Genomic DNA, 26,693 nt, shown 5'->3' with positions numbered 1-26,693 from the left:
GTCCCATCCCCGTTCTCCATTCATTGGCTATTACAAAAATATAAAATGTGAATCTCCACTCCTCAGTATCTAGCCTGTCTCTGCCCACAAGGAGCTTCCATTCTTATTATGAAGATAAAGAAGGCAGAGTCCAAAGGGCTCTAGTTCAAATCTAAAATCTTCATCATTTTTTCATTTAAGTTTTATTTCTCCAATTTAATTTTCATAACTCTCTGGAAATTCAATCCCAATCTAATTCTCACATCTGGGAATCAGAATCAGCCAAGCAGGAAACATCCCGTAAGCTGGACATCCTGTAAGCTGGACATATCAAAATTTCATAGGCCATTTCTGAATACCCCAAATTGGGCCAATGAAAGCATAGTAGGGCACATGTGTGAATAGACTCCAGCCTATTTCCAGTGAAGAATTGTGCACAAGCAGCCCTCTTTGTAGTGGCCAGAAACTGGAAACTGAGGGGATGCCCATCAGTTGGAGAATGGCTGAATAAATTGTGGCATATGAATGTTATGGAATATTATTATTCTGTAAGAAATGACCAGCAGGAGGATTTCAGAAAGGCCTGGAGAGATTTACATGAACTGATGCTGAGTGAAATGAGCAGGGCCAGGAGATCATTATATATTTCAACAACAATACTGTATGATGATCAATTCTGATGGACGTGGCCCTCTTCAACAATGAGTTGAACAGATTCAGTTCCATTTGTTCAATAATGAAGAGAACTCTGGGAAATGAGTGAACCACTACAGAGAATTCCCATTCCTCTGTTTTTGCCTGCCTGCATTTTTTATTTCCTTCTCAGGTTATTGTACACTATTTCAAAGTCCGATTCTTCCTATGCAGCAAAATAACTGTATGGATATGTATACATATATTGTATTTAACATATAATTAAAACAAAAAAAAAGAATTGTACACAAGGATATTTTTTTAAATGACTAGAAAATAATGGGAGGAGAGAGAGAGGAAACAAGCATTTATGAGGCACCTCCTGTGTGCCAGCTCTGTGCTTTACAGATGTTACCTCGTTTAGGAGATTCTTTATAAAGGCAGAACAAGGGAAGAGATTGATGGTCCCCATTGTACCCTTGTATAATCACAGACTCCAAGGAAGGTTGCTGGCACTTTGCTTTGATTCCTCTCAAGGTTTTCTGGTGGATATAGGCAAGGTCCATGTGGGCCGAGGAGATGTGGATGGCTGTAGTTATCTGCGACAGGCTCTAGTAAGTATTCATACCTCTCTCCTAGGATGTAGTACACCTTGGGGTAGGTCCTAAGTGTCATAGGGAGGGGGTAGATAGGTGGTGGTTATCTCTGAGGAAGAGCAGAGTGCTCCAGCCTGAGGGAGCGTTTGCACCTCCCCGTCAGTCTCCCCAGAATGTAGAGATCAGGCTGGAAGTGGTTGCTAAACGTTGCAGAGTAGAAATTAATATAATTAATGTTAGGAGTGTGACTGCCGAGTCGGCATTGTGCATTTGGTATTTGTTTTAAAATAGCTTTAGGAATAATGTGCGTGATTTTCTTGGGGTTCGCTTAAGAGAATACATCAGGGTAAACTTAGTGAAGGAAAACAATTTCTATGCTATGGTCAAGTACAAAGTGAGCCCCAGAGCGCCCAACCACTTAGTTGAATGCTCAAAACTCAATGCTCTGCAGACTGTTTTCTTGATTCCCCACAGTTTAGAGCTCTTGAATCATGAGTTAAACAGGAATTTTTTGATTCAGGAATCCATGACCTTCCGGGACGTGGCCGTGGACTTCACTGGAGAGGAGTGGAGGTGCCTGGAGCCGGCCCAGAGGGCCCTGCACAGGGATGTGATGCTGGAGAACTACCAGAACCTGGTCTTTCTGGGTAAGCGTGTCCATCCCCTGGGGAGTCTGGGCAGGCTTCCTGGTCACTGGCTGTGCACTCAAATCCTGAGCTAAGTCTGGCCTTGTTCTGTGCGAATGTTCAAGGCTGCCTCTCATGGGACAGGAACTCTATTCCTAATGGCCAGTAAAACTAATATCTCTGTTCAGTCTTCCCAGGTGAAAAGCGTCCCATAGCTTCATTGTCCTGGCCCTGAGGCTGCAGCGTCCCTGCTCCCAGAATGCTCAGGTCAAAAATGTTTGCTAAAATACTAGAGGAATCTGAAGGCTGAGCCCTGCAGGAGGCCCTCCGTGTCCCTTTCCCAGGGATTTCTGTGGGTACTTTGGGGCTCTGCTTTGTATGGATTTTCTTTTCCCTGGATTGGAAACTCCATGAGCTTTAATTAAAGTTCCATCTTCCCATTAAAGTTGTCTGCACACAGAAAGCACTCAGTAAAGCATGGTGAATTACAAAAGAACTTCCCCCTCCAGATCACTATTTCTCATGACTTCAGTGGGTCCCGTCACCTCTGAGATCTTGGCGTTCAGAGCCCTTCACCATTCAGCTCTGCCCATCTTTCCAAGCTGATCCATTTTTCTCCTTTGGGCATTCTGCAGCCATCACAATAGCCTTTTTCCTTTTTATCTCATATACAATTTGCTTTTCCTTTTAAGGAAATAAATTCAATTCATTGCTTTCAAAGTTGTCTTGTATTCTGTTTTCATCTGCTTTCTCCTGCATTCTGTAAAAAGGCTTCAATGACCCTTCCTTTGATGTCCCCACACACTTGTGTCTCCTTATGCGTCTAGATATTGTTTCCTTCAAGAGAATGCTGGCCCTTTGGAACAGTGATTTTTACACCTTTTCATCCCTCGTGTCTTGCCTGCCTTGGCTAATGATTGGAGTACTTGAATCTTAGTTGAGATGCATGGGAAAAACTTCTTAGCCCCTAAGCATGGATTGGGTCAAATGAAGGGGGTCGGGAAGCCCCCAGAATCTAAACCCTGCCATCTGATTCAGGGGTCCTGTGCCGCCCCCTGGAGCCCTCCTAGCTGCTTTCTTTTCTATTACTAGATCCACATTCTTGGATCACTTTCCAAGTTCCCTTTTTCAGCATTTGATGATTTCTGTGCCTATTTGTAGGACTTCCTGTTTCCAAGCTGGATGTGATCTCCCTTTTGGAGAGAGGAGAAGCCCCTTGGCGGCCCGAGGGAGGAGGCCCCCCTGACCCTTGTCCAGGTAAGTGAGTGAGGGAAAAGCAAGCAGATGGGAGCCGTCTCCCTATTGAGAGGGCAACAGTTCCCAGCAAGGTGGCCATACCTCTGTCACGTTGGACCACGTGTGCCCTCTCCCGAGCTGATTCCCCAATCTCTTTCTCATTTTTTTCTGTCTTAGGAAGTGAGACATGTGTTTCTCCTTCTGTGATGTAAAGAAATGTAAAATTTAGTAGCTATCAATAAAATAAGTGGGATATGAGTCTCATTCTGTCTTTGCTTTTGACTTATCTGCATTTTCCAGTCTATTTCTCTCCCCTGTAAGGGGAAGTATTTAAAATAACATCCACAAAATTCTGGTTCAGTCAAACTAGCTCTGATGTGCTCAAACTGAGGATAAATGCCGTTTTCCTCTCTCATGTCCTCTCATGCCCATTAGTACCAAGCTGGTTGGATAAGTCTCAGAAAATCAATCATGAAAAGATCCTAGCTCTGTGAGAGAGAATTGCCTGTGGTCTCCTTCCACCGTGACTCTTTCATGATAGGGGAGAAAGAAGGCAGTATAAGCCCCTTTCCCAGAGGAGGACTCCCTGGGGAGCACAGTTTGGAGTTGGATGAAATAAGAGGAGTAGGTCTGAGGCCCAGTGAAGCAGCAGGTGAGTGAGTGATAGGAATGCCACAGGACCAGAAGGCCCATGAGAGGCCCTGAAGAGGGAAGAGCTGCCTCAGTTCCATGTGGCCCAACTAGGGATTCTCTCTCATGTACCTGTTTTGTTTTGTTTTTTAATGATTTTGTTGGTCTTTTTTTTTTTTAACATCATAATTTCCCTCAGTATCCCTCTCTTTACCCAGAGAGCCATCTCATAATACAAATCGTAGCTTTATAAAGATCTAAAACAAAGGGGCAGCTAGGTGGTGGAGTGGATAGAGTACCAGCCCTAAAGTCAAGAGGACTTGAGTTCAAATCCGACCTCAAGACATTTAACACTTCCAGCTGTGTGACCCTTGGCAAGTCACTTAACCCCAATTGCCTCAGTGGGGAAAAAAGATCTAAAACAAAAAAGAGAGAAAACAGAGGGGAAAAAATCAGTATAATTTATCCATACATTAAAAAAAAAATCCAAAAACTTTTGGCTTCCCCCTTTTGCAAAGGGATGAGGTGGGATATGTTCTCATATCTCTTCTTTTGGGCCTTATTTTTTTTTTTTTTACAATTTACAAGATTCATTTTTGATTTTTTTTTGTGGTTCTTTCTGTGTGTATTATTGTTATTGTGTATTTTTTTCCTTGTCTTCACATTCACTCTGCATCAATTCACGTAGCACTTTTCATGTTTTTATCACATTTATCATTTCTTACAGCTTAGTAACATGTTATATTTATAAACCACAGTTTGTTTAGTCATTTCCTGATTGATGAATATTTTTACTTCCAATTCTTTACTATTAAAAAAAGTGCTGCTAAAAATATTTTGTTGCACGTAGGACTTTTCTTATTAATGACCTTCTTGTTTAATAAGCTTAATAATGGAATCTGTGGAATAGAGTATGGATGTTTATTCGGTTTACTTGAATAATTCAGTTTTCTTTCCAAAATTATTGTACTGACTCGTAGCTCCACCAGCAATGCACTAATGTGCCTATTTTCTCACACTCTCTCCAGCATTGACTATTCCCTTGCATGCAGCTGTTCTTACCATTGATATATGTATCAGTGGTGAAAAGTTTTATGGCTACTGTTGTTATTAAGCCATTTTGTCGAATGTCTTTGCTTTTTATTGTGTCATCTGGCTGACTATTAAACTTAAGTACACAGGTTGGGGTTGATGGACTATCCAGTAGTTTTAGGACCCTGGACATAGACATACAACATACCTCGAACCTGGATCAATAATGTCTCTAACAACCCAGCTTTTGAGTTCAAGTAGCAAGGTTACCAGTAGGGAGCTATAGTTATTTTTGAAGAAGATCTGAAAGGCAGACTTCCATTATTTCTCATATCTTTTCATCATGATTGGTTTTTTGGGTTTTTTTTTTAATAACTTTTTATTGACAGAACCCATGCCAGGGGAATTTTTCACAGCATTATCCCTTGCACTCACTTCTGTTCCGATTTTCTCCTTCCTTCCTCCACCCCTTCCCCCAGATGGCAAGCAGTCCTTTACATGTTAAATAGGTTACAGTATATCCTAGATACAATATATGTTTGCAGAACCGAACAGTTCTCTTGTTGCACAGGGAGAATTGGATTCAGAAGGTAGAAATAACCCGGGAAGAAAAACAAAAATGCAAACAGTTTACATTCATTTCCCAGTGTTCTTTCTTTGGGTGTAGCTGCTTCTGTCCATCCTTGATCAGTTGAAATTGAATTAGCTCTCTTTATCGAAGAGATCCACTTCCATCAGAATACATCCTCAAACAGTATCGTTGTTGAGGTACATAATGATCTCCTGGTTCTGCTCATTTCTGTTAGCATCATTTCATGTAAGTCTCTCCAAGCCTCTCTGTATTCATCCTGCTGGTCATTCCTTACAGAACAATACTATTCCATAACATTCATATACCACAATTTACCCAACCATTCTCCAATTGATGGGCATCCATTCATTTTCCAGCTTCTAGCCACTACAAACAGGGCTGCCACAAACATTCTGGCACATACAGGTCCCTTTCCCTTCTTTAGTATTTTTTTGGGATATAAGCCCAGTAGAAACACTGCTGGATCAAAGGGTATGCACAATTTGATAACCAAATTGCTCTCTAGAATGGTTGGATGTGTTCACAATTCCACCAACAATGCATCGGTGTCCCTGTTTTCCCACATCCCCTCCAACATTCCGCATTATCTTTCCCTGTCATTCTAGCCAGTCTGACAGGTATGTAGTGGGACCTCAGACTTGTCTTAATTTGCATTTCTCTGATTAATAATGATTTGGAGCATATTTTCATATGTCTATAAATAGTTTCAATTTCTTCTTCTGAGAATTGTCTGTTCATATCCTTTGACCATTTATCAATTGGAGAATGGCTTGATTTCTTATAAATTAGAGTCAATTCTTTATATATTTTGGAAATGAGGCCTTTATCAGAACCTTTGTTAAAAATGTTTTCCCAGTTTATTGTTTCCCTTCTAATCTTGTCTGCATTTGTTTTGTTTGTACAAAAATCATGATTGTTTTTTAAATCATCTTGTCATATTTTTAGAGTGACACAAATATGTCTGGTTGAGTTGAATTTGTTGTTTTCTGCTTTTGGTATTCAGTGAACATCTTGCATCTTTTTTTTGGTATTTTGAGAATTTTTTTTAAAGTTTCTGAAATATATTAGGCAGATTCTTTTGCTTTTTACAAATTGGAGAAAGAGCAGTAATTCAAGATTTTTCCTAATTGCTCAGGATTCCAGGTCCATCACTTTTAGCTACCTAAATTGCAATTTGTTTTCCATTTTCTAACGAAGTTTTTTCTCCTTCCTGTGTGGTTTTTCATATACTCTCCTGAAGGAGATATTTCAGCTTTTCATGATTGTTGTTTTCTTAGGATATGTATGAATGCTTCCACTTTCCTAGAATATAATTACTTTAGTGTTTAGTAAACAGGTGTTTGGTTCATATCTTCTCCCCTGCTCTTGGCTTCAGTTCCTTCTAAGTAGCGTTTGTTCAGCCTAAGTCAAATTATGTATCATTCTCTTGATGAAAGAGGTAGAAACTAGAACTTATCCTAAAGAAGGTTCCTTTCTCTTGTGGCCAACAGTGGGCAGTAACTTTTTAAACATTCTTAAACATTTCTTTCAGATGCCCTTAGTCAGGAAATCAGATTTGAAACCAAAGATGCAAGTCTGATAAAGTTCATTTGCATGGAAGAGCTGTCTAACACAAGACTTCCAGCAAATATTCCCTGGCATTCCAGGACAACAGAGCCAATGGAACCAATGGGATGTGACATTAATTTAGAGATACAGAAGGACAACCAGGAGAGACAATCCAGACTAATAACCATCCCACAGACAACAATTTTAGATGAAATGACTGTACCACTTCATAATATTTTGGGAGGAAGTTTTAATCAGGCATCAATCTTTGTCCCATCATGGAGAAATCCTGGGGGAAAAAGTCTCCGTAAATATAAGACCCTTGAAAAGCAGGTAAAGGGTTTTTCAGACTTATTTTTATGCAGTGCTTTTTCCTTAGGGAAGAGCCTTTCTAAGAATGACAGATGCAAGAAGCCTTTTAGTTACCATTCAGACCTAATTAAATTTCATAGAACACATACTGGAGAGAAGCTCCATGAGGACAATGAAAGGGGACGAACTTTTGGGAAAAGATCTCGTGTTGCTGGGTGTCCGAAAATTCAAATTGGAGAGAAACGTGAATGTGATAAATATGGGGAAACCTTTAGCCACCGAAAAAGATTGATTAGAATGAAGACTATTAATACTAGAGAGAAGTCATTTGAATGTAATGAATGTGGGAAAGCCTTCAATGATAATAAAATACTTGAAAACCATAATAGAATCCATACTGGCGAAAAACCTTTTGAATGTAATGAATGTGGGAAAGGCTTCAGCCAGAGAGGAAACCTTATTACTCATCAGAGAACTCATACTGGTGAAAAGCCATTTGAATGTAAAGACTGTGGGAAAGGCTTTAGTCAGAGAGGAACTCTCATTAGCCATCAAAGAACTCATACTGGAGAGAAACCCTTTGAATGTCATGAATGTGGGAAAGCCTTCAGTGAATGGGGATCTTTTAATAGACACCACAGAACTCATACTGGCGAGAAGCCCTTTGAATGTCACGAATGTGGGAAGGGATTTAGCCAGAGGGGCACTCTCATCAGTCATCAGAGAACTCACACTGGAGAAAAACCTTTTGAATGTCCTGAATGTGGAAAAGCCTTTACTTCAAGTAATGGACTCAAAACACACCAGAGAAATCATACTGGTGAAAAACCCTTTGAGTGTCATGAATGTGGAAAAGCTTTCAGTGAGCGGAAGATACTTAGAATCCACCAGAGAACTCATACGGGAGTGAAACCCTTTGAATGTCAGCAATGTGGGAAGGCCTTTGGTGACAATAATGTCCTCAAAAGCCATCAGAGAACGCACACTGGAGAAAAGCCCTTTGAGTGTCAGGAATGTGGCAAAGGCTTTAGTCAGAAAGGAACGCTTATTAGCCATCAGAGAACTCACACTGGAGAGAAGCCCTTTGAGTGTCGGGACTGTGGCAAAGGCTTCAGCTGGAGAGCGAGCCTTATTGCACATCAGAGAACTCACACTGGAGAGAAACCTTTTGAATGTAGGGAATGTGGGAAAGGCTTCAGACAGAGGGCAAACCTCACTACACATCAGAGAATTCATACTGGAGAGAAACCTTTCGAATGTAACCAGTGTGGGAAAGCTTTCAGTAAGAGTAATATTCTCAAAACACATCAAAGAACTCACACTGGATTGAAGCCATTTGAATGTAATCAGTGTGGAAAGGCTTTCAGTGATGGTAATGTCCTCAAAAGCCATCAGAGAACTCACACTGGAGAGAAACCTTTTGAATGTCGGGAATGTGGGAAAGGCTTTAGTTGGAGAGCTAGCCTCATTACTCATCAGAGAACTCACACTGGGGAGAAACCCTTTGAGTGCCATGAGTGTGGGAAAGCTTTCAGTGAGTGGGGCTCATTTCATAAACACCAGAGGACTCACACTGGAGAGAAACCCTTTGAATGTCCTGAATGTGGGAAAGGATTTAGACAGAGAGTAAACCTGATTACCCATCAGAGAATTCATACTGGTGAGAAACCTTTTGATTGTAATGAATGTGGAAAAGCCTTTAGTGAAAAGGGACACCTTATCAGACATCAGAGAACTCATACTGGAGAGAAATCCTTCGAGTGTGATGAATGTGGGAAAGCCTTCATTGAGAGGAGCTCCTTTAATAGACACCAGAGAACTCACATTACCGGGAAACCTTTTGGATATAGTGAATATGGGACAACCTGTAGTCAGTGGGGAACCCTTGTTAGCCATGAATCAACTCACACTGGAGAAAACTCTTTGAATATATTGAATGTAGGAAGGGATTCAGACAGAGGACAAACATAGACTTAACGGAAGGTTTAGTTTAGAGAAAAAGAGGATGGGTGGAGAAAACAAACTTACTAGACATAAGAGAATTCAGAGAGGAGAGAAATTATTTTAATATTTTTTGTATTTATCTTAAATATGAAAACCTCCAGTGCCAGTAAAATAATTTACATAGTGACATTTATATAGACACATGTGTCTGTGTAATGCAAAACAACCTTGAACATTATTTTTTAGAAATCTGATCAATGAAATAATCATTTATGTAGATTCAGTTGTAATCAATTGAGAGAAGACAATGAAGTCTCTGACTATGTGGTAAGTGTAGGAAATACATTTTCATACACGGGGAAGGGACTTTGTTTTGTTTAACTATACTTAACTATACTTCTTACCAGAGAGGGATTTTATTTGGAGTGGGAGGAGTTGTTAGATGAGAACAAGGGGCCAGTAACTGTTTTGTCTGTTCAGTTTTTTCAGTTGTGTTCAACTTTTAGTGAACTCATTTGGGGTTTTCTTGACTAAGGTACTGGAATGGTTTGCCATTTCCATCTCCAATTCATTTTATAGATGAGGTGAACAAAGTTATGGGACTTGTTCAAGATCACCTAGTTAGTAAGTATCTAAGGCCAGATTTGAACTCAAGAAGGGGACATAAGATCCAGTGCTCTATCTGTTGTGTCCCCAGCTGCTTTGTGGCTAATAGTAATAGTGATGCTAAAAAAAAAAAAAAAAAAAAAAAGTGTCAATGACATATTTAAAAATACAAAGAGAGCAGAAAGAATTTCAGACAAGCAGCACATAATTATTTCTCTTGTTAAATTTAATATTTGCTTAAACTACCCATAACATAATTTTACTTTGAAATAATATCCTCTTTTTTGTGCTTTCTATATATAGTATTGTAATGAATTTAATAACACTTGAACAAAATAATAAAGATTCACAATTTCATATGCAATCCTGTTTTTCTGTTCTTTGTATCTTTATGTTTAAGATGATAAAATAATTTTAATTGGGGGGGGGGGCGGGAATTCTGCTCAGGCAGATGATCTGCTTCATTTTTCATCTCAGCATTCATGGTGAAGAAAAATGCTGTAAATGTTATGAATGTGGAAGAGGCTTCCTTGCATCCCAGGACTCAGACTCCAGAGAAAAGTTAGTGCTCCAGGTCAGGAGATGCAGGTCCCACGGAAAGCTCCTGGGGTGCTCGGCTGGGCGAGATGGGAAGCACCAAGTCCGGAGCCAGCGAGGGCTCAATGCTGATGCCCCTGAAGTGCACGCTCACCGGGTTAAGAAAACAAGCCCCGGGCTGGCAGGATTCTGAGTCAGTCAGCGTGCTTGGTTCTGGAAGTGCTGCTTGGATGATGCCTTTTCAGGTGGAGAAGTGGAGAAGGAGGGCTGGGTGGCCTGGGAAGTGCCTTATGTCCTCCATGTTGTTCAGTGGCCCGGAGGGCCTGTGGGGGCCCTGGAGGAGGAGGAGGTGCAGTGGGAATGGTTAGTAGTGCTCACAGGCCTTCTGAACAACTTCCGACGGTTTAAGAGGTGCAGAGGACAGCCAGAGACGTCATAGAACGGGGGATGTGTGTGTGTGTCTGTGTGTATATGTATGCGCATGTGTGTATGCTATGCATTATGTACATATGTGCATGTGCGTCTGTTGATAGGTATCTTAAACTTAACATGTTCAAAACTAGCTCATTCTCTCCCCCCGAAGCTTCCTCTCTTCCAAACCTGCCCTTTTGTCAGCGGTGCCATTTCCTTTTGGTTCCCCCAGGTTTCACCCTTCTCATGATCCTCACCCTGCGTGGCCAGTTACTTGTAAAACCTGCCGTTCCTCCCCTCACTCCACTTGAGTCCCTCTCGGTCTCTCTCCCTGCGTTCTCATCACCTTGATGAGCCCCCTTTGAATGGGGCTCCCTGGCTCAAGGCCTTCGGCACTCGATTGCAGGTCACCCCACTCAGTTCTCCTTTAGGATACAATAGAAACGTCAGCTTTTAAAGCCCTGCACAAGCTGGCCTCGATTTCTCTGTACTGTTCCATTGGGCCTTATTCCCCCCGGGTTTTCTTATGATTCAGTCAAGACGACTTTTGTTTTGTTCCTCACACAGGACCCTCCATCTGTCTCTCTTCCTGCCTCTCGTCCCCCTTTGGCCATCCCTCACGCCAAAATGAATTCTCTGCTGCCCCTGGTCCTCTCTTTCTTAAGAGGAAAATCAGACTTTTCCCAATTCCCCCAGCTGCTGCTCATTGCCTAAAAGAGAGGTGAGGGCCTCCAGGCCCAGAAAGAGCCATACATTTTCAGACATAGCTCATGGGTAGGATTTTTTGGTTAGAGAAGATGTTTGGCTTAAGAGATACTTCCCTTCCTCTACCTTCCACAAAAAGAAAAGAGACTCAATATAGTAGTTTCTTAAAAGGTGCGGAAAGAAACTCAGGATTCAGAGACATAAACAATCAGGAGAGACTTGAAACTGTTGGATTTATTCTCTAAATTTGACAAGAAAAGCAAATGAAGATTTATAATTTTTTATGTAATCCTCTTTTTTTATTCTTCCAATACTGTCAGCAGCCATAGCAAATCATGGCTAATCATGATAGAAAGGCAGATTAAAACAACTGAGGTTTCACCTTAAACACATCAGATTGATAAGGATGACAAATGGAAAATGACAGCTTTTAGAGGGACTGAAGACAGGCACGTTAAGGGACTTACATTAGCCCAACGATTTGGGGCAAGCTTTTTAGATCTATGCTCCCAAATCACTAGATTTGCAACTACCCTTTGACCCAGTGATAGCATTACTAAGTATATAACTCCCCAGTTCATGAAATATAATCGTTCTGTAAGAAATACTGAAAAGTAAAGAATCCAAGAAACCCGACAGAATCTGGAGATATTTCCATAGTGACTCCAGACTCTGGGCCTGCTCCAATTACTGACGAATCGGGACCCCAGATCACAGCTACTACTTCCCTAAAGATGCAAGGGTAACCTGGAGGGTTCAGGGAGGGATTTCTCCGATACTTTTGTTCCTAGGCTCCCACCAGTGTGTTCTCTCATTGATTATCGGTTGACATCAATTAACTAGCCAGATGTGTAGAACCTGCCCTGAAGTTCTTCATCTATGCTATATATAATTTAGATACAAAACAAATAAAAGGTAGTTTGGGGGAGCAGCAAAGGTAGGGAGGATGGCACTCTGAGGGAAGCCGGGGATCCCTGGGATAAAGTGAGGAGGGAGAGTTACAGAGAAGGAGTCTGAAGGTGATGTATGCAGGGAGACTGATGAGATGGGGTCGCAGCCTCCAAGAAGCAAAGTCTAAGAGGAGGTCGGGAAGGTATTTTATGGCCTGTTTGAGCTCAGAGGCACTAGGGAGCCACCAGAAATCATTGAAGAGAGTCTGTAGCTAATTCTGAAAGCGCCTCCCCCTCTCCCCAATTTAATCAGTATTTACTTAGGTTCTTGTGATTTAATGGGTATCAGTGATGGTGAGTGAAATAGAATTGTTTAATTTAAAGAATGAGTTATGTTGACTACGATCAATCAATCTACCATGATGGTGATAGTTAGTCATTGGATCCATCCGATAAAGCCATCCTGTGTCAGTTAGGCGTGTTCTAAGGGTTTCTTAGTGCTTGCCCCTCACCCCACCCTCTGCTTGAAATAAAATGCGTCTGCCTCAGTAGGACCCTGTTTACCCATGATCACTACTGCCCCTCCTCAGTGGCTTGTGGGCGTTTTTTATCCTTTGCTTTTCATAGTGTTTTATTTTTAACTGCACGTAAAGATAATTTTCACCATTCTCTTTTATAAGATTTTGAGCTCCAGTTTTTTCCTTCGCTCCCTGCTTGCCTCCCCAGGCACAGCCAGCAATCTGACATAAATTATACATGTACAATTTTATTTCCACATTCGTCATGTTGTGCAAGAAGAACAAAAGGGGAAAACCATGAGAAAGAAAAAGCACAGTGGAAATAATCTGCTTTGCTCTGCACGCAGACTCTAATTCATTCTCTGGAAGTGGATGGTATTTTCCACTATGTAAAACGCTGTAAAATCAGTACCTCAGTCCTTTAGGACGTGGTTGGCCAAATGCTAACGTTTGGTGGCCTTTGGGAAATCCTTGTGGCAGGATCTGGAACCCTAGAATTCTGCTGACAAGACCCAGAGCCTTGCTGACAGGTCTTGGTGCCCTTGGGAGGTCCCCCACCTGCCTCTGAAAAAGGAGTTGTGATTGATGGACAGTGCTCTTAACCAATCACAGGAGATAGCCCCTCTGAACAGGTCTCCAAGGACTGAGGGACCTCCAAGGGACTCCCGAGGTCAGCCCCTAAGCACTGGGGTCCTTGACCTTGAGGAAGATATTTGATCCAATTGCTTAGGACCCATCAGACTCAGAGCTCTGCCTCTATGACTTTTGTTACAGGTTGTTACAGATTTTATTGCAGATTGTCACAGATTTTGTCACAGATTGGTACAGATTTTGTCACAGATTGGTACAGATTTTGTCACAGATTTTGTTATAGATTGGTACAGGTTTTGTTACAGATTGGTACAGATTTTGTCAGAGATTTTGTCACAGATTGGTACAGATTTTGTCAGATTTTGTCACAGATTGGTACAGATTTTGTCACAGATTTTGTAACAGATTGGTACAGATTTTGTCACAGATTTTGTACAGATTTTGTTATAGATTGGTACAGATTTTGTCACAAATTTTGTTACAGATTGTCACAGATTTTGTCACAGATTGGTACAGATTTTGTTACAGATTTTGTACAGGTTTTGTCAGAGATTTTGTCACAGATTGGTACAGATTTTGTTACAGATTTTGTACAGATTTTGTCACAGATTGGTACAGATTTTGTACAGATTTTGTCACAGATTGGTACAGATTTTGTCACAGATTGACAGATTTTGTCACAGATTTTGTACAGATTTTGTTACAGATTGGTACAGATTTTGTCACAGATTGGTACAGATTTTGTACAGATTTTGTCACAGATTGGTACAGATTTTGTCACAGATTGGTATAGATTTTGTCACAGATTTTGTTACAGATTGTTACAGGTTTTGTCACAGATTGGTACAAATTTTGTCACAGATTGGTACAGATTTTGTCACAGATTGGTACAGATTTTGTCACAGATTTTGTTACAGATTGGTACAGATTTTGTCACAGATTTTGTACAGATTTTGTTACAGATTGGTACAGATTTTGTCACAGATTGGTACAGATTTTGTCACAGATTGGTACAGATTTTGTCACAGATTTTGTACAGATTTTGTTACAGATTGGTACAAATTTTGTCACAGATTGGTACAGATTTTGTCACAGATTTTGTTACAGATTGGTACAGATTTTGTCACAGATTTTGTCGCAGATTGGTACAGGTTTTGTCACAGATTGGTACAAATTTTGTCACAGATTGGTACAGATTTTGTCACAGATTGGTACAGATTTTGTCAGAGATTTTGTTACAGATTGGTAGAGTTTGTCACAGATTTTGTACAGATTTTTTTACAGATTGGTACAGATTTTGTTAGGTTGTCACAGATTTTGTCACAGATTGGTACAGATTTTGTCACAGATTGGTACAGATTTTGTCAGAGATTTTGTCACAGATTGGTACAAATTTTGTCACAGATTGGTATAGATTTTGTCACAGATTGGTACAGATTTTGTCAGAGATTTTGTTACAGATTGGTAGAGTTTGTCACAGATTTTGTACAGATTTTTTTACAGATTGTTACAGATTTTGTTAGGTTGTCACAGATTTTGTCACAGATTGGTACAGATTTTGTCACAGATTGGTACAGATTTTGTCAGAGATTTTGTCACAGATTGGTACAGATTTTGTCACAGATTTTGTTACAGATTGGTACAGGTTTTGTCACAGATTGGTACAGATTTTGTTATAGACTAGTACAGGTTGGTCACAGATTTTGTACAGATTTTGTCACAGATTTTGTTACAGATTGGTACAGAGTTTGTCACAGATTTTGTACAGATTTTGTTACAGATTGGTACAGATTTTGTTAGGTTGTCACAGATTTTGTCACAGATTGTTACAGATTTTGTTATAGACTTGTTACAGGTTTTCTGAGTCACCAGTGATCTTTCAGTTTACTGGTTGTGCAGAGGTTGGATTGGAACGAGAGATGAGGCCAGAAAAACAAGTCGTCTCCCCAGGGAGAAGAAAGGACATAAGATGGAGATAGAAATGACAGGATTTGGCCCCGCCTGCTGCTCTCTGTGACCCGGGCCTTGAAGCCAGGCGGCACGCCGGGATGTTCGTGGCCTTGTTCTCACTATCTTCAAAATCTGCAGCCCTGAAAATATTCTTTCAGGACATAACCTTGTTATAATCCTTGGAAATCTTTTTTTTTTTCCTTTCTAATTTTGAGCTTAAACATCAACAAAGAGCATCTCCTTATACCCGGCAGTTGCTAGAGGGTTCTTTAGAAAGCTGTGGGCGGTTACACATAACTTGCCTTATTATATAGACTAAATTCTAACCATTTCCAAACTGCCCTGTCAATGTGCCACCGTCTGCATTCGGAACATAGCAAGCACCCACTCTGAGTCAGACACTGTGTTTGGTTCTGGGGGTCCAAATGAGGACGGTTTAGTGGGGGATAAAGGAAGAAGGAAGGGGAGAGGAGAAGACCAGATGGACCCTGAGGGCACGGGGCAGGTAAGGCAGCCTCAAATAGGCAGGAAGAGTTAGAAAAACTCATCTTAGACTTCTGTCTCAGATACTTCCTACCTGGCGACCCTGGGCCAGTCCATTATTCCTGTTTGCCTCAGTTTTCTCATCTGTAAAATGAGCTGGAGAAGAAAATGGCCAATCACTCCAGGGTCTCTGCCAAACATATCCCCAGTAGGATCATGAAAAGTCCGTCACAATTGAAAAATGACTGAATGGCAACAATGAGGAAAGGTGTGGGGCAACTGGGTGATAAAGTAAATAAAGGAACAGACCTGGAATCAGGAAAGCTGTATGACCCTGGGCAAGTCACTGAACTCTGCCTCAGTTTCCTTATCTGTCAAATGAGATAGAGAAGGAAACAGTAAACTATTCCGGTTTCTGCCAAGAAAATCCCAAATGGGGCCACGAAAAGTTACATGTGACATGTCTCCTCAGGAGGTAGGGGGCAAGCTTCCCCCTCCTGTCTTCTCCATCTGGCGGGTGGTCTTGTTGGGGCTCTCCAAGTCTCCTCCCTGGTGATCTCTAAAGTGGTCTCATTGGCCATTTCTTGTGGCCCAGGGATGCTCCATTACTGTCCTGTTTAGCCTCCTCCCCCCCCCCCCAGATATCTCAGAGAAGGCTCGAGGAACCTCCTCCTGCTCTTCCCTGTTAAGATCTCTCCCCCACCCCACCTCCCCTTTCAGGAGGTTCATTTGTGACAGGCTCCCTTTTCTTTCCCTCCACCCTTTTCCCCTCTCTCAGAATCTCTCTTTCTGTCTCTGTCTGTCTCTGTCTCCCCCCTCTCCCGCCCCCCCCCTCTGTTTCTCTCTTTCTCTTTTTGTCTCTGTCTTTGTCTCTCTGTGTGTCTGTCTCTTTCTGTTTCTGTCTCCATTTCTCTCTGCCTCTGCATGTCTCTCTTTGTCTCTGTCTTTCTTACTGTCTCTGTCTTTGTCTCTCTGTGTGTCTGTCTCTTTCTGTTTCTCACTGTCTCTGTGTCTCTCTCTTTGTGTCTCTCTGTCTCTATTTCTCTCTGTTTATATGTCTCTCTGTCTCTGTTTCTCTCTCTTTTTGTCTGTCTCTCTCTTGTCTTTCTGTCTCCATTTCTCTCTGCCTCTGTGTGTCTCTGTCTGTCTCTGTCTTTCTTACTGTCTCTGTCTCTGTGTATATGTCTCTGTCTTTGTCTCTCTGTGTGTCTGTCTCTCTGTTTCTCACTGCCTCTATGTCTCTCTTAGTGTCTCTCTGTCTCTATTTCTCTCTGTTTATATGTCTCTCGATCTGTTTCTCTCTTTCTCTTTTTGTCTCTGTCTCTCTCTTGTCTTTCTGTCTCCATTCTCTCTGCCTCTGCGTGTCTCTCTTTGTCTCTGTCTTTCTTACTGTCTCTGTCTCTGTGTATATGTCTCTGTCTTTGTCTCTCTGTGTGTCTGTCTCTTTCTGTTTCTCACTGCCTCTGTGTCTCTCTCTTTGTGTCTCTCTGTCTCTATTTCTCTCTGTTTATATGTCTCTCTGTCTCTGTTTCTTTCTCTTTTTGTCTCTGTCTCTCTCTTGTCTTTCTGTCTCCATTTCTCTCTGCCTCTGTGTGTCTCTGTCTGTCTCTGTCTTTCTTACTGTCTCTGTCTTGTCTTTCTGTTTCTGTCTCCATTTCTCTCTGCCTCTGCATGTCTCTCTTTGTCTCTGTCTTTCTTACTGTCTCTGTCTTTGTCTCTCTGTGTGTCTGTCTCTTTCTGTTTCTCACTGCCTCTGTGTCTCTCTCTTTGTGTCTCTCTGTCTCTATTTCTCTCTGTTTATATGTCTCTCTGTCTCTGTTTCTTTCTCTTTTTGTCTCTGTCTCTCTCTTGTCTTTCTGTCTCCATTCTCTCTGCCTCTGTGTGTCTCTGTCTGTCTCTGTCTTTCTTACTGTCTCTGTCTTGTCTTTCTGTTTCTGTCTCCATTTCTCTCTGCCTCTGCATGTCTCTCTTTGTCTCTGTCTTTCTTACTGTCTCTGTCTTTGTCTCTCTGTGTGTCTGTCTCTTTCTGTTTCTCACTGTCTCTGTGTCTCTCTCTTTGTGTCTCTCTGTCTCTATTTCTCTCTGTTTATATGTCTCTCTGTCTCTGTTTCTCTCTCTTTTTGTCTGTCTCTCTCTTGTCTTTCTGTCTCCATTTCTCTCTGCCTCTGTGTGTCTCTGTCTGTCTCTGTCTTTCTTACTGTCTCTGTCTCTGTGTATATGTCTCTGTCTTTGTCTCTCTGTGTGTCTGTCTCTCTGTTTCTCACTGCCTCTATGTCTCTCTTAGTGTCTCTCTGTCTCTATTTCTCTCTGTTTATATGTCTCTCTCTGTCTCTGTCTCTGTCTGTCTCTGTCTCTGACACACACAAATGTTAAGCTCAACTTTACAGGGTGTTACTCTTCATGGGAGGCTGACACACTGTACCCCAATGATCTTGACCCACATGTAGCAGTGACTGCGATAGTAGGTGGCCCTAGCTCCAGTCCTGGCTCTGATTGTACTTGGAGCTCTTGCTTCAGAATGCTTGCAGTTTTTCTTTGATATTTTCTGTCCTTCGGGATTCTGGCTCTGATGTTTCTGGGACTTTTCTTTTTGGAACTCTTTTCTGGAAGAAGTTAATTGCTGGATTCTCTCTCCCTTCATTTGCCCTCTGTTCTAGTAGAACTGGAGAGTTTTTATTTATGGTTTTTAAAAATGCAGTGTTCGGGATTTGGGGAAATCATCATTGTAAGGGTTCCCATTTATTCTTAAAGTATCTCTGAGGGAAGTTACCGTAGTATCATATTATGAACCAATTAATAATTTGTGATCCAGTCTTTTCCTTCTATTTTTACGAAGACCCCATTATAAAAAGGCCAGGAGGGCACGACTGAGTAATGTGAGCTCTGCCCCAGAGCATCTGCTTGTTAGCTAGTCTGGGCTGGGCCCTCTGAATAGAAGCCCCACTGAGCTGGGGCTACCACCCAGAGAGATTCACGTGGTCCTGGTCCCTTCATTAGAATGGGGGGAGGGGTCTGGCTCATGAAGGGAAAACAAAACCACAGAGAGCTTGATGCTGGTGCCCACCTTCCCAGGGGGCTCAGAACTTCCCAGGGGGCTGGGAGGGGTTGGGGAGTCTTAGCCACTTCCTCATTAAAAGCACCAACCAGGCTTGCTCTTTTTGGGGGGTGGGAGGTGTCTCTTTAATGCTCTCTCGGGTCAGATGGGCAGTTAAGGTAGCTCAGAGACTCCTTTTTTATCTTTGATATAGAGAGAACTCACTATCAGTTTATTATTGACTGGCCTAATGAATAAAAGTGATTTTTTAAATATCCCCAAACTCTGTCTCTCAGAATGTTATTTGCAACATCTTGCTCTGTCTTTCAGGTCAGGATGTGTGTGTAGTACACACCTATATGTATATAGGTGTGTACTATATAGCCATGTCTGTAGTACATGTATAATATGTATAATGTACATATATGGGTGAATGTGCAGATCAGATATTTAATTTTCTTTTTAAAAATCTTTTAATTTAATTCTAATATTTCTTGCTGTTTCCTGAAGTCAGTGGATTTATTTGGTCTACTCTAGTTTTCAGGGAGTCTGTTCCTCAGAGAACTTTCCCACCTTCTCAGTTCCTGATTGCCCTCCCAATAGTGCCCTGTACCCTAGCCCAGTGGGGGCCACAGAGTAGATGGGTGCTTAAGGCGTCTCTAATTGCCTTTTTATCTCTTGCTTCATTTTTCGAGGCATTCAGTAGTCCAGACTTCCCTTGGCAATAACGACAGTTGCTTCCTCTTTCTTTTGGAGGGTCTCTACTGGAGGGTTCTGTGCAAGTGACGTCATCATGGTCCTCAGTTCCCCTGTTGTCATAGCACCCTCTCCATCCTTCTCAGAGTGAAGAAACCTGAGTTGTGCCATCTCTCCCAGGTGACCGGCCACCCTGCGCCCCTCCCTGGTTCCTCTCCCCACCCCCATTCTGCTATGAAAGTCTGGAACCATCTGACAAGAGATTCTGGGCTCCCTCATCAGGGTCAGGGGGAAGGGCCTTTTCTGGGGCCTGATGCTGTCTCTGATGGAGGGTGCCTGGCTGCCCCATGGAGCCCCCATTCCCTGGGCCTGGGCTCCCTGGGCTCGGGCTCCCTGGGCTCCGACTCCCTGGGCTCCGGCTCCCTGGGCTCGGACTCCCTGGGCTCCGGCTCCCTGGGCTCGGGCTCTCTGGGCTCTGGCTCCCTGGGCTCCGGCTCCCTGGGCCTGGGCTCCCTGGGTTCCGGCTCCCTGGGCTCCGGCTCCCTGGGCTCCGGCTCCCTGGGCTCCCTGGGCTCCCTAGGCTCGGACTCCCTGGGCCTGGGCTCCCTGGGCTCCCTAGGCTCGGACTCCCTGGGCCTGGGCTCCCTGCGCACAGCCCCAAGGCCCTGAAGGCTGGCCCCTCCTTGCAGGCAGCGGCCTTGAGGAATGGACCTTGAGCCCACCTGCGCCTCTGCCCACAGTCTGACACTCAGAGCTGGGGGGCTCGGCCAGGAGCAGGTCGGTGGTTTGGGGCACCCACTCCTCCCGGGACTCTTGGGGGTCTTAAGCGAGAAGACGGCCCAGGTGGGGGCGCATCGCCCCCTGTCTCTTTTCCCCCCCCTCTCCCCCAGAGCGGGGGCTGGGCCATCCCCCGGGGGGTGCGTTCATCCAGGACCTTCCCGATTTTCGCCCTGTGACGCACTTATGGGTTCGGGGTCACGTGCCTGCTTTTATAGGCCCGTTTTGCCTCCACGTTTGTCCGATCTCTCCCGTTTTTCCGCCTCGCTTCCCTCGGGGATGCTTGCAGGCGCTGACGTCACTCATTGAGTTTATTAACCACAAGCCCTTCGTTCTCATTTGCGGCTTTGCTAAGGGAGGCCAAGGGATTTTTCTCGAGGATCCGTAGGTTCGCCCCGAAATGGGAGGGGTTCGTCTCCCACTCTCTGCACTGAGCCTTTCCCGACAGGTGAGGTCGCCCCTCAAGCCTCCCTCCCAACGCACCGTCTCCCGCAGCCCCCGCTCAGCCAGTTCCACTTCATCTGCCCTCAATGCGCAGGCGCCAGCCTTCCCTTTGAGAGAGAGGACGCGGAGCCTTCTGGGGATTGTAGTAGTCCACGTGGCAGCCAGCAAGCGCCGTCCCGCTTCCTGGGGTCTGGGACCACAAATGGCAGGCGGCCTGGGGGGTCAGTTCTGAGGGTGCTTGCGCAGTGGTGGCGTTCACTCATTTCAGCCGTGTCCGACTTTTCATGACCCCATTGGGTGCTTTGCCATTTCCTTCTCCAGCTCAGTTTACAGATGAGGAAACTGAGGCAAAGAGGATGACGTAAACTTGTCACGGATCTTAGAGCTAGTAAGAGTCAGATTTGGGCTCGGGTCTTCCTTCGCTCTATACGCTATGCCCCCTAGCGGCACCTGTCAGGCATTATGGGAATGACTTTTCCGGGCTTGAACTTGAAGCCTGTGGGGGTGGAGGCCAGTGAGGAGTGGGGCGCATGCGCAAGGCCACCCGGGCTGTTGCCGCAGAGGCCTCGGAGGCGGCAGGAGCGAAGCCAGCTCGGGCTGGGAGGGCGGGGGAGGGAGCGAGGGACAGAGAGTGCGCAGGCGTGAAGCAACAGCTGCCGCATAGCCCGGGGCCGCACAGCCCGGGGCACGTCCGCAGGAGCCGGCACGGGTGTCAAGGGTACAGAAGGGCATTTGTGCTAGTGGGAGCCCCGTGGGGGTCTGAGGGTGGGTCTGGGGTCTGTGCGTGTGTAAGCGGGAGAGTGCAGAGGCGTGTGTGGAGGGGCTGAGAGGGGGCGGGGAGGAGGGGGAGGGGTGCGCAGTCTGGGCTCCCCCCCAGCCGATGTCATTCATTCTGCCCCAACCTTCCCGAGGCTGGAGTGACAGACGCAGCTGTTGAGGACCGGGGGGAAGGGCTGGGCGCCCAGGTGGCCAGTCCGGAGGGGGCGGGTACATTGGGGGCGGGGCGGGGGCCAGTCATCCTGCTTTTGAGCCCCCAGGTCCGAAGAAGGGGGGCTGCCGGCCCCGGACGTGAGGAGGACCATGGAGGACCCGGACGCAAGGCTGGAGGGGAGAGGTGAGCTTGGGGGGCTAGGGTCCGCAGGGCGGCAGCGGCGGAGGTGGCGGGGGTCCGCCGGGAACTTCTTTGGCTCTCCCAGCCCGCTTCAACAGAGGCTGTCCTCCCTCCCTCCCCACCCCCTCTCCCCCCGCATTTATTAACCGCTGGCTATGCACCTTGCCACCCGCCTGCATGGGGGGGGGTCCTGGTGGGAGGTGGCGGCTGCCCCCCCTGACTCTCTTCTCCTTTTCCAGGGGAGTCCCCAAAGGAAGGGAGGAGGAGGAGAAGACGGAGGAAGGACAAGGAGCCGCTGGTGCCCCTCCACTTTCAGGTGAGGCCGCTGGGGGTCCGAGCCAGCCCAGCCCCCTCCCGCCCGTGGGCAGCAGGGCCACGTCACTGCCTCACTGGGGCGCTTCGTGGCTCTGTAGCAACGGGGGCTTCACGGAGCTGCAACGTTTCATTGGCAGCCTGCCCCCTCCCCTTCCCCCCCCCCCGCCCACGCAGCGAGGGTCCGAAGAGCTGGGCTAGCCTGGCGTCCCTGCCCCCCAGAGAGGGAGGGCGGAGAGGCTTGTGGGGAGCCGGCAGCCCCGTCCTAGGCGCCCTGGGGCACTGAGGAGAGGGAGGCCCGTGGGGGGGGGCAGAGAGGCTTAGGGGCAGCCAGGGTCCGAGTCCCCTCCGAAGGCGGGGGAGACGGGGAAGGAAGAGCGGCTTGTGGGCAGCCCAGTCTGAGGGGCTCGGGAGGGCAGGGGGAGGAGGCCTATGGGGAGGGGGCAGCCCGGGTCCCAGGCGCGTCCCCCCTCCCCCCTCCCGTCAGGTGGATGGTTTGGGGGAGGGAAGAGAAGATTGGGGGCAGCTCCATGGGGAGCCCTGTAGTGTCGGGGGAGGAGGCGTGTGGAGAGCGGGGCAGCGGGGGTCCGAGGCACCCCGGGGGTGGGGGGGGAGGGAAGAGAGGCTGTGGGCAGCCCGGGTCCAAAGCGCCCGGGGCGGGGGAACGGGGGGGGGGCGCCCCAGGGGGCAGGGGGGGACCCGGCTCCGAGGCCACCCCGCGATCGGATGGGGGCAGCCTGGGTCCCGCCGCCTGTGCGGTGCCTCATTAAGAGCAGCGCGCAGCGGAGGGGAAAGCTCCGAGAGAGCCAGTTAGACCAGATCGCGGCGCGGAGGCAGCTGGGGAGGGAGCAGAGGGGGAGCGTCCCGGGAGCTCCGGGGGAGCAGAAATGGTAACAAATCACCCGGAAAGGGCCGCTCCCGGAGGGCGCACGGCCGAGGATTCCCGAGGACTCTGGGGAAAGAGGCCGAGGTCCCGCCGGGCGCACGGCCGAGGATTCCCGAGAACTCTGGGGAAAGAGGCCGAGGTCCCGCCGGTTCGGGAGGAGACCCATCAGTAACTGCCGAGTCCGGCGCCTCCTCTCCCGTGTCCCTGCGCTTTACTCTGGGGGGGAGGGCTAAATGACGGGGTCACAAGCTGGATCCAGGCCCCCGCGCCAGGGAACACCCCGCTGCCCCCACGAAAACTTCGGAGAAACGAGAAGGGAACGAGGGTCTGCCCCAGTGCTCCGGAGCCGCGCGCCCCTGGGCCGTCAGGCAGGGCGCGCCACGGGAACTGAGCTCCCCGCGGGCTTTAAAAAAGCCTTTGGGCCGGCCAGGAAAACAGCCCGGAGGCTGCCCGCAGCCCAGCGGCGCGTGCTCCCGGCCAAGGCCGCGCTCCTGGTGTCCCCCAGAGACGGAGTGTTCTGTCACACGGAGCTTAAAGCAGCAAGGCCCAGCCCCCGGCCGCCAGGGGGAGCCGCACGGGGTCTGTCCCGGGATTCCCGCCGCTAGGCCCGCCCCTCCCTGCCCCGGGCCCTCCCGTCCGTCCCGGGGAGAGCCGCCCCAAGGGTTCGGGAGTTTGTTCTAATTGTCCCCAAAGGACAGACCGAAGCTGGGGCTCCCGCTGTCCAGATCCGGGCAGGGCAATGGCCCTCGGGCCATTGGGGATCGTCCGAGTCTCGTCCACTTAGTGTTAGGCGAACAATCCACCGCGTCCCTGCGGGACCCGAGTAGCGGCTCCCAAGGGCCAGCCTTGCGAGAGGCAGAGACTCCCCAAATCCCAGGACGGGCCGGGGTGACCGCCTGCCTCGGGGGGTAACAATTACTGAGCGTCCCGGGTTGGGGGTGGGGGGGGCAGAGGACACATAACCCTTTAACTTTGCACTAAATCAGAGGGAAATCTCACTTCCTCAGCCCAACTCGAGGACTCAGAAAGGGGCTTTAGGCAGATGCAGACTCGGTCATAAAAATCGGCACCGCGTGGAGTCCCTGGGACCCGCACAGTGGGAAGAGTAATACACGGGCGACCTGTGGTGCACCTGTGTTCTGGGTCCCTGGGAAGGGAAGGGCTTGGTGACTCACTGCGGGACGGCAGTCATGCCCCGGGGGGTCCCGCCTCCCGAGAGCGGACTGGGTCACGGGGGGCCCTGCAGTCACAGACTAGAGATGGGGGGTTCCCGCCTGCTTTCTGAGCCGTTTGAGTGTCCGATTCCGGGGAGTTTTAGGAGGAAGGGGTTCGTGTGCAGGGGAGTGTCCGGGACAGGCTGGGCACTTAAGGAAGGGGAGGCCGGGGGCGGCCCTGAGGGAGGGGAGGGTCTGGGGGTAGTGGAGGAGCAGGAGTGACCGGCTTGTTTGGCGCAGGCTTCCATGACGTTCCAGGACGTGGCCGTGGACTTCAGCCGGGAGGAGTGGAAATGCCTGGACGATGCTCAGAAGGCCTTGTACCGGGACGTGATGCTGGAGAACTACGAGAACCTGGTCTCCCTGGGTAAGTGCGCCGCCTTCTGGGGCTCCTGCGGGGGCCGCGGCCGGGGCTGGGAGCTGGGCTGGGGGTGTTCGGGGTGTCCGCGACCACTCAGCCAGCGAACATCGACTAGGCAGCCACTGTCCCGGGCTCTGGTCGGCCTGGAGAGGGGGCCTCTCCTGCGGGAGACGCCCAAGGGGACGAAGAATAGGAGAGAAAGGACGGAGCAAAGGGGGGTTGGGGAAGCTTCCTCTTTGGTTGGGAGGAAACCAGGGAGTCTGGAGCGGGAGACAGAGAAAGTCCCTGCAGCCACAGACGGGGCCTGGAGACGGCGTGGCTGGATCAGAGTCCCTAAGGAGGCTGGAAAGCTGGGGGGCAGGGGAGGAAGGGCTCGGAATGCCCAGCAGAGCTCCTGAAGCTCAGGGGGAGCCCCGTGAGCACGAGGTTAGCACGGTTGGCTCTGAGCTGCCTGGAGGATGGGCTGGGCTCAGGCAGGGGGTCTCCCCAGCAGCTGCGGCAGGAGTCCAGGGGTTGGGGACAAAGGCCAGGTGGCGGCAGTGTCGGGGGGAAGGGAGCCTATGTCAGAGGGGTTGGGGGGGTGAGATCAACAGCCAGCACCACAGACAATGGGGGGGGAGATGGGGGGTCCAGGCCGTCCCGGCTCCGAGCCTGAGCCTCTCTGGGAAGGTGTGAGGAGGGGGAGAGAGGAGGGGTGTCTTGGACCCATTGTGTTTAAGATGGCTGCTGGATGTCCAGTTTGAGGAAAGCCAGCGGAGACAGGAGACTGGAAGTCACTGAGAGATAGTGGCAGGAAAGGGAGGCGCCCGGAGACGGTCACCAAAGCCAGGGGAGCCAATGGGATGGGCAGAGAGTCCCAGTTTCCTGGTCCTAGCTAGTTAGTCCTTTCCTTTGAACAAAAGGTCACTTGTGCTGCTTTGGAGTTTGCCGTCCAGTTCCCCCAGACCGGGATCCCCGCTGCTCAAATTCTCCTTGTGTTCTGTTTTTTTTATTTTGTTAATCTGTTTTCCTCTGGCACTTGCTCAAATTCCTCTGGGAGGCAAAAGAATGCTTGCTCCAGAAAACTTTCCTTTTCCTTCTTCTTTTTTTTTTTTTTTTTTGCTGAGACAATTGGGGTTAAGTGACTTGCCCAGGGTCACACAGGCAGGAAGTGTTAAGTGACTGAGGCAGGATTTGAACTCAGGTCTTCCTGACTTCAGGGCTGGTGCTCTATCCACTGCTCCATCTAGCTGCCCCCCCCCTTCTTCTCAATAGTTTTCCCCAAGCTCTAAGTCTCAGTGTCATTTCCCCAGACTGAAAATCCCATAAGGAGAGCAGATCCCAGTCCCCATTTCAGGGTGTACCCGCCCCAGCCCCCTTCCCTGCTACAGTAAATGTGTCATCAGCGCTTACTGGACTTAGAAACGTCCTGAGGTCCGTCTGGCCACCACGTCCCCTGGCCCGAGAGCCCTTGCCAGCCCGGCCCCGCACACGGCCCCCCAACAGCCCTTGCCCGGCTGACCTGAAGCCGCCCCCCCCCCCAGTCTGTCCTCACACCAAGGGCTACGAGGGCTTTTTCTCTGGGGTGACCGGGCTGTCGTCCTGACGAGTGCCGGCCCTCTGTGGCAGCCCCGACTCCGTCCTGCAGTGGGCAGAAGGAGAGGAGCCATTGGCTGGCGCTCAGACCCCAGATCTTGGGGGAGATTCCGGGAGGGCGGCCCTGTGGGAGTCGGGCACAGAGGGCCCTTCAGAGGGCCCCGTCTCACCACCGGGCCGCTTACACTGGAGGACTGAGCTGTCGGGGCCGCGGCCATTCTCAGAGTTCTCCTTTTCATCCTCGTGCAGGTTTCCCTGTTTCCAAGACGGATGTGATGTCCCTGCTGGAGAGAAGAGACACCCCCCGGAGGTCGAAGGAGCGCGGCCGCAGAGAACTTCGTTCAGGTGAGTGAGCGAGGGCAAAGGGGGGAGACACGGCCGAGCCCGGAGGCCTGCGTCAGAGACCCCCTGGAGCCGCGGGCGCCTGGAGCAGCTGGCTCCCCTCACGTCCCTGCTTTGTCTCG

At 47.8% G+C, this 26,693-nt stretch overlaps 3 protein-coding genes across 3 annotated transcripts in view; all 3 read left to right on the top strand.

Annotated features, from left to right (window-relative positions):
* Window positions 1–1,163: 1,163 nt before the first annotated feature.
* Window positions 1,164–11,368, top strand: LOC127561184 (zinc finger protein 420-like). Its single transcript, XM_051996471.1, has 3 exons — window positions 1,164–1,855; window positions 2,996–3,097; window positions 6,856–11,368. The coding sequence occupies exons 1-3, from the start codon at window positions 1,588–1,590 to the stop codon at window positions 9,153–9,155; spliced, it is 2,670 nt and encodes an 889-aa protein (XP_051852431.1). The 5' UTR covers window positions 1,164–1,587; the 3' UTR covers window positions 9,156–11,368.
* Window positions 11,369–19,783: 8,415 nt separating this feature from the next.
* Window positions 19,784–20,218, top strand: LOC127561183 (acanthoscurrin-2-like). The gene has a single exon (XM_051996470.1). The coding sequence runs from the start codon at window positions 19,784–19,786 to the stop codon at window positions 20,216–20,218; it is 435 nt and encodes a 144-aa protein (XP_051852430.1).
* A 1,194-nt stretch (window positions 20,219–21,412) lies between these two features.
* Window positions 21,413–26,693, top strand: part of LOC127563068 (uncharacterized) — a 31,018-nt gene continuing 25,737 nt past the window's right edge. The window contains exons 1-5 of the mRNA XM_051999274.1: window positions 21,413–21,488; window positions 21,808–21,884; window positions 22,121–22,197; window positions 24,534–24,660; window positions 26,479–26,574. Of these exons, the coding sequence (XP_051855234.1) occupies window positions 21,851–21,884; window positions 22,121–22,197; window positions 24,534–24,660; window positions 26,479–26,574 (334 nt within the window). The 5' untranslated portion in view covers window positions 21,413–21,488; window positions 21,808–21,850. The remainder of the gene's footprint in view (window positions 21,489–21,807; window positions 21,885–22,120; window positions 22,198–24,533; window positions 24,661–26,478; window positions 26,575–26,693) is intronic.

Source organism: Antechinus flavipes, chromosome 4 (genome assembly GCF_016432865.1).
Source record: "Antechinus flavipes isolate AdamAnt ecotype Samford, QLD, Australia chromosome 4, AdamAnt_v2, whole genome shotgun sequence".
Lineage (NCBI taxonomy): Eukaryota > Metazoa > Chordata > Mammalia > Dasyuromorphia > Dasyuridae > Antechinus > Antechinus flavipes.
This window is presented reverse-complemented; position numbering and strand designations above follow the sequence as displayed.

Bases quoted from the DNA above. Each gene is read 5' to 3' on its own strand.
- LOC127561184 (XM_051996471.1), top strand. From the start codon at position 1,588: ATGGTCAAGTACAAAGTGAGCCCCAGAGCGCCCAACCACTTAGTTGAA. The intron at 1,856-2,995 runs GTAAGCGTGTCC...GCCTATTTGTAG, and splicing joins CCAGAACCTGGTCTTTCTGG to GACTTCCTGTTTCCAAGCTG. The intron at 3,098-6,855 runs GAGTGAGGGAAA...CATTTCTTTCAG, and splicing joins TGACCCTTGTCCAGGTAAGT to ATGCCCTTAGTCAGGAAATC.
- LOC127561183 (XM_051996470.1), top strand. From the start codon at position 19,784: ATGAAAGTCTGGAACCATCTGACAAGAGATTCTGGGCTCCCTCATCAG.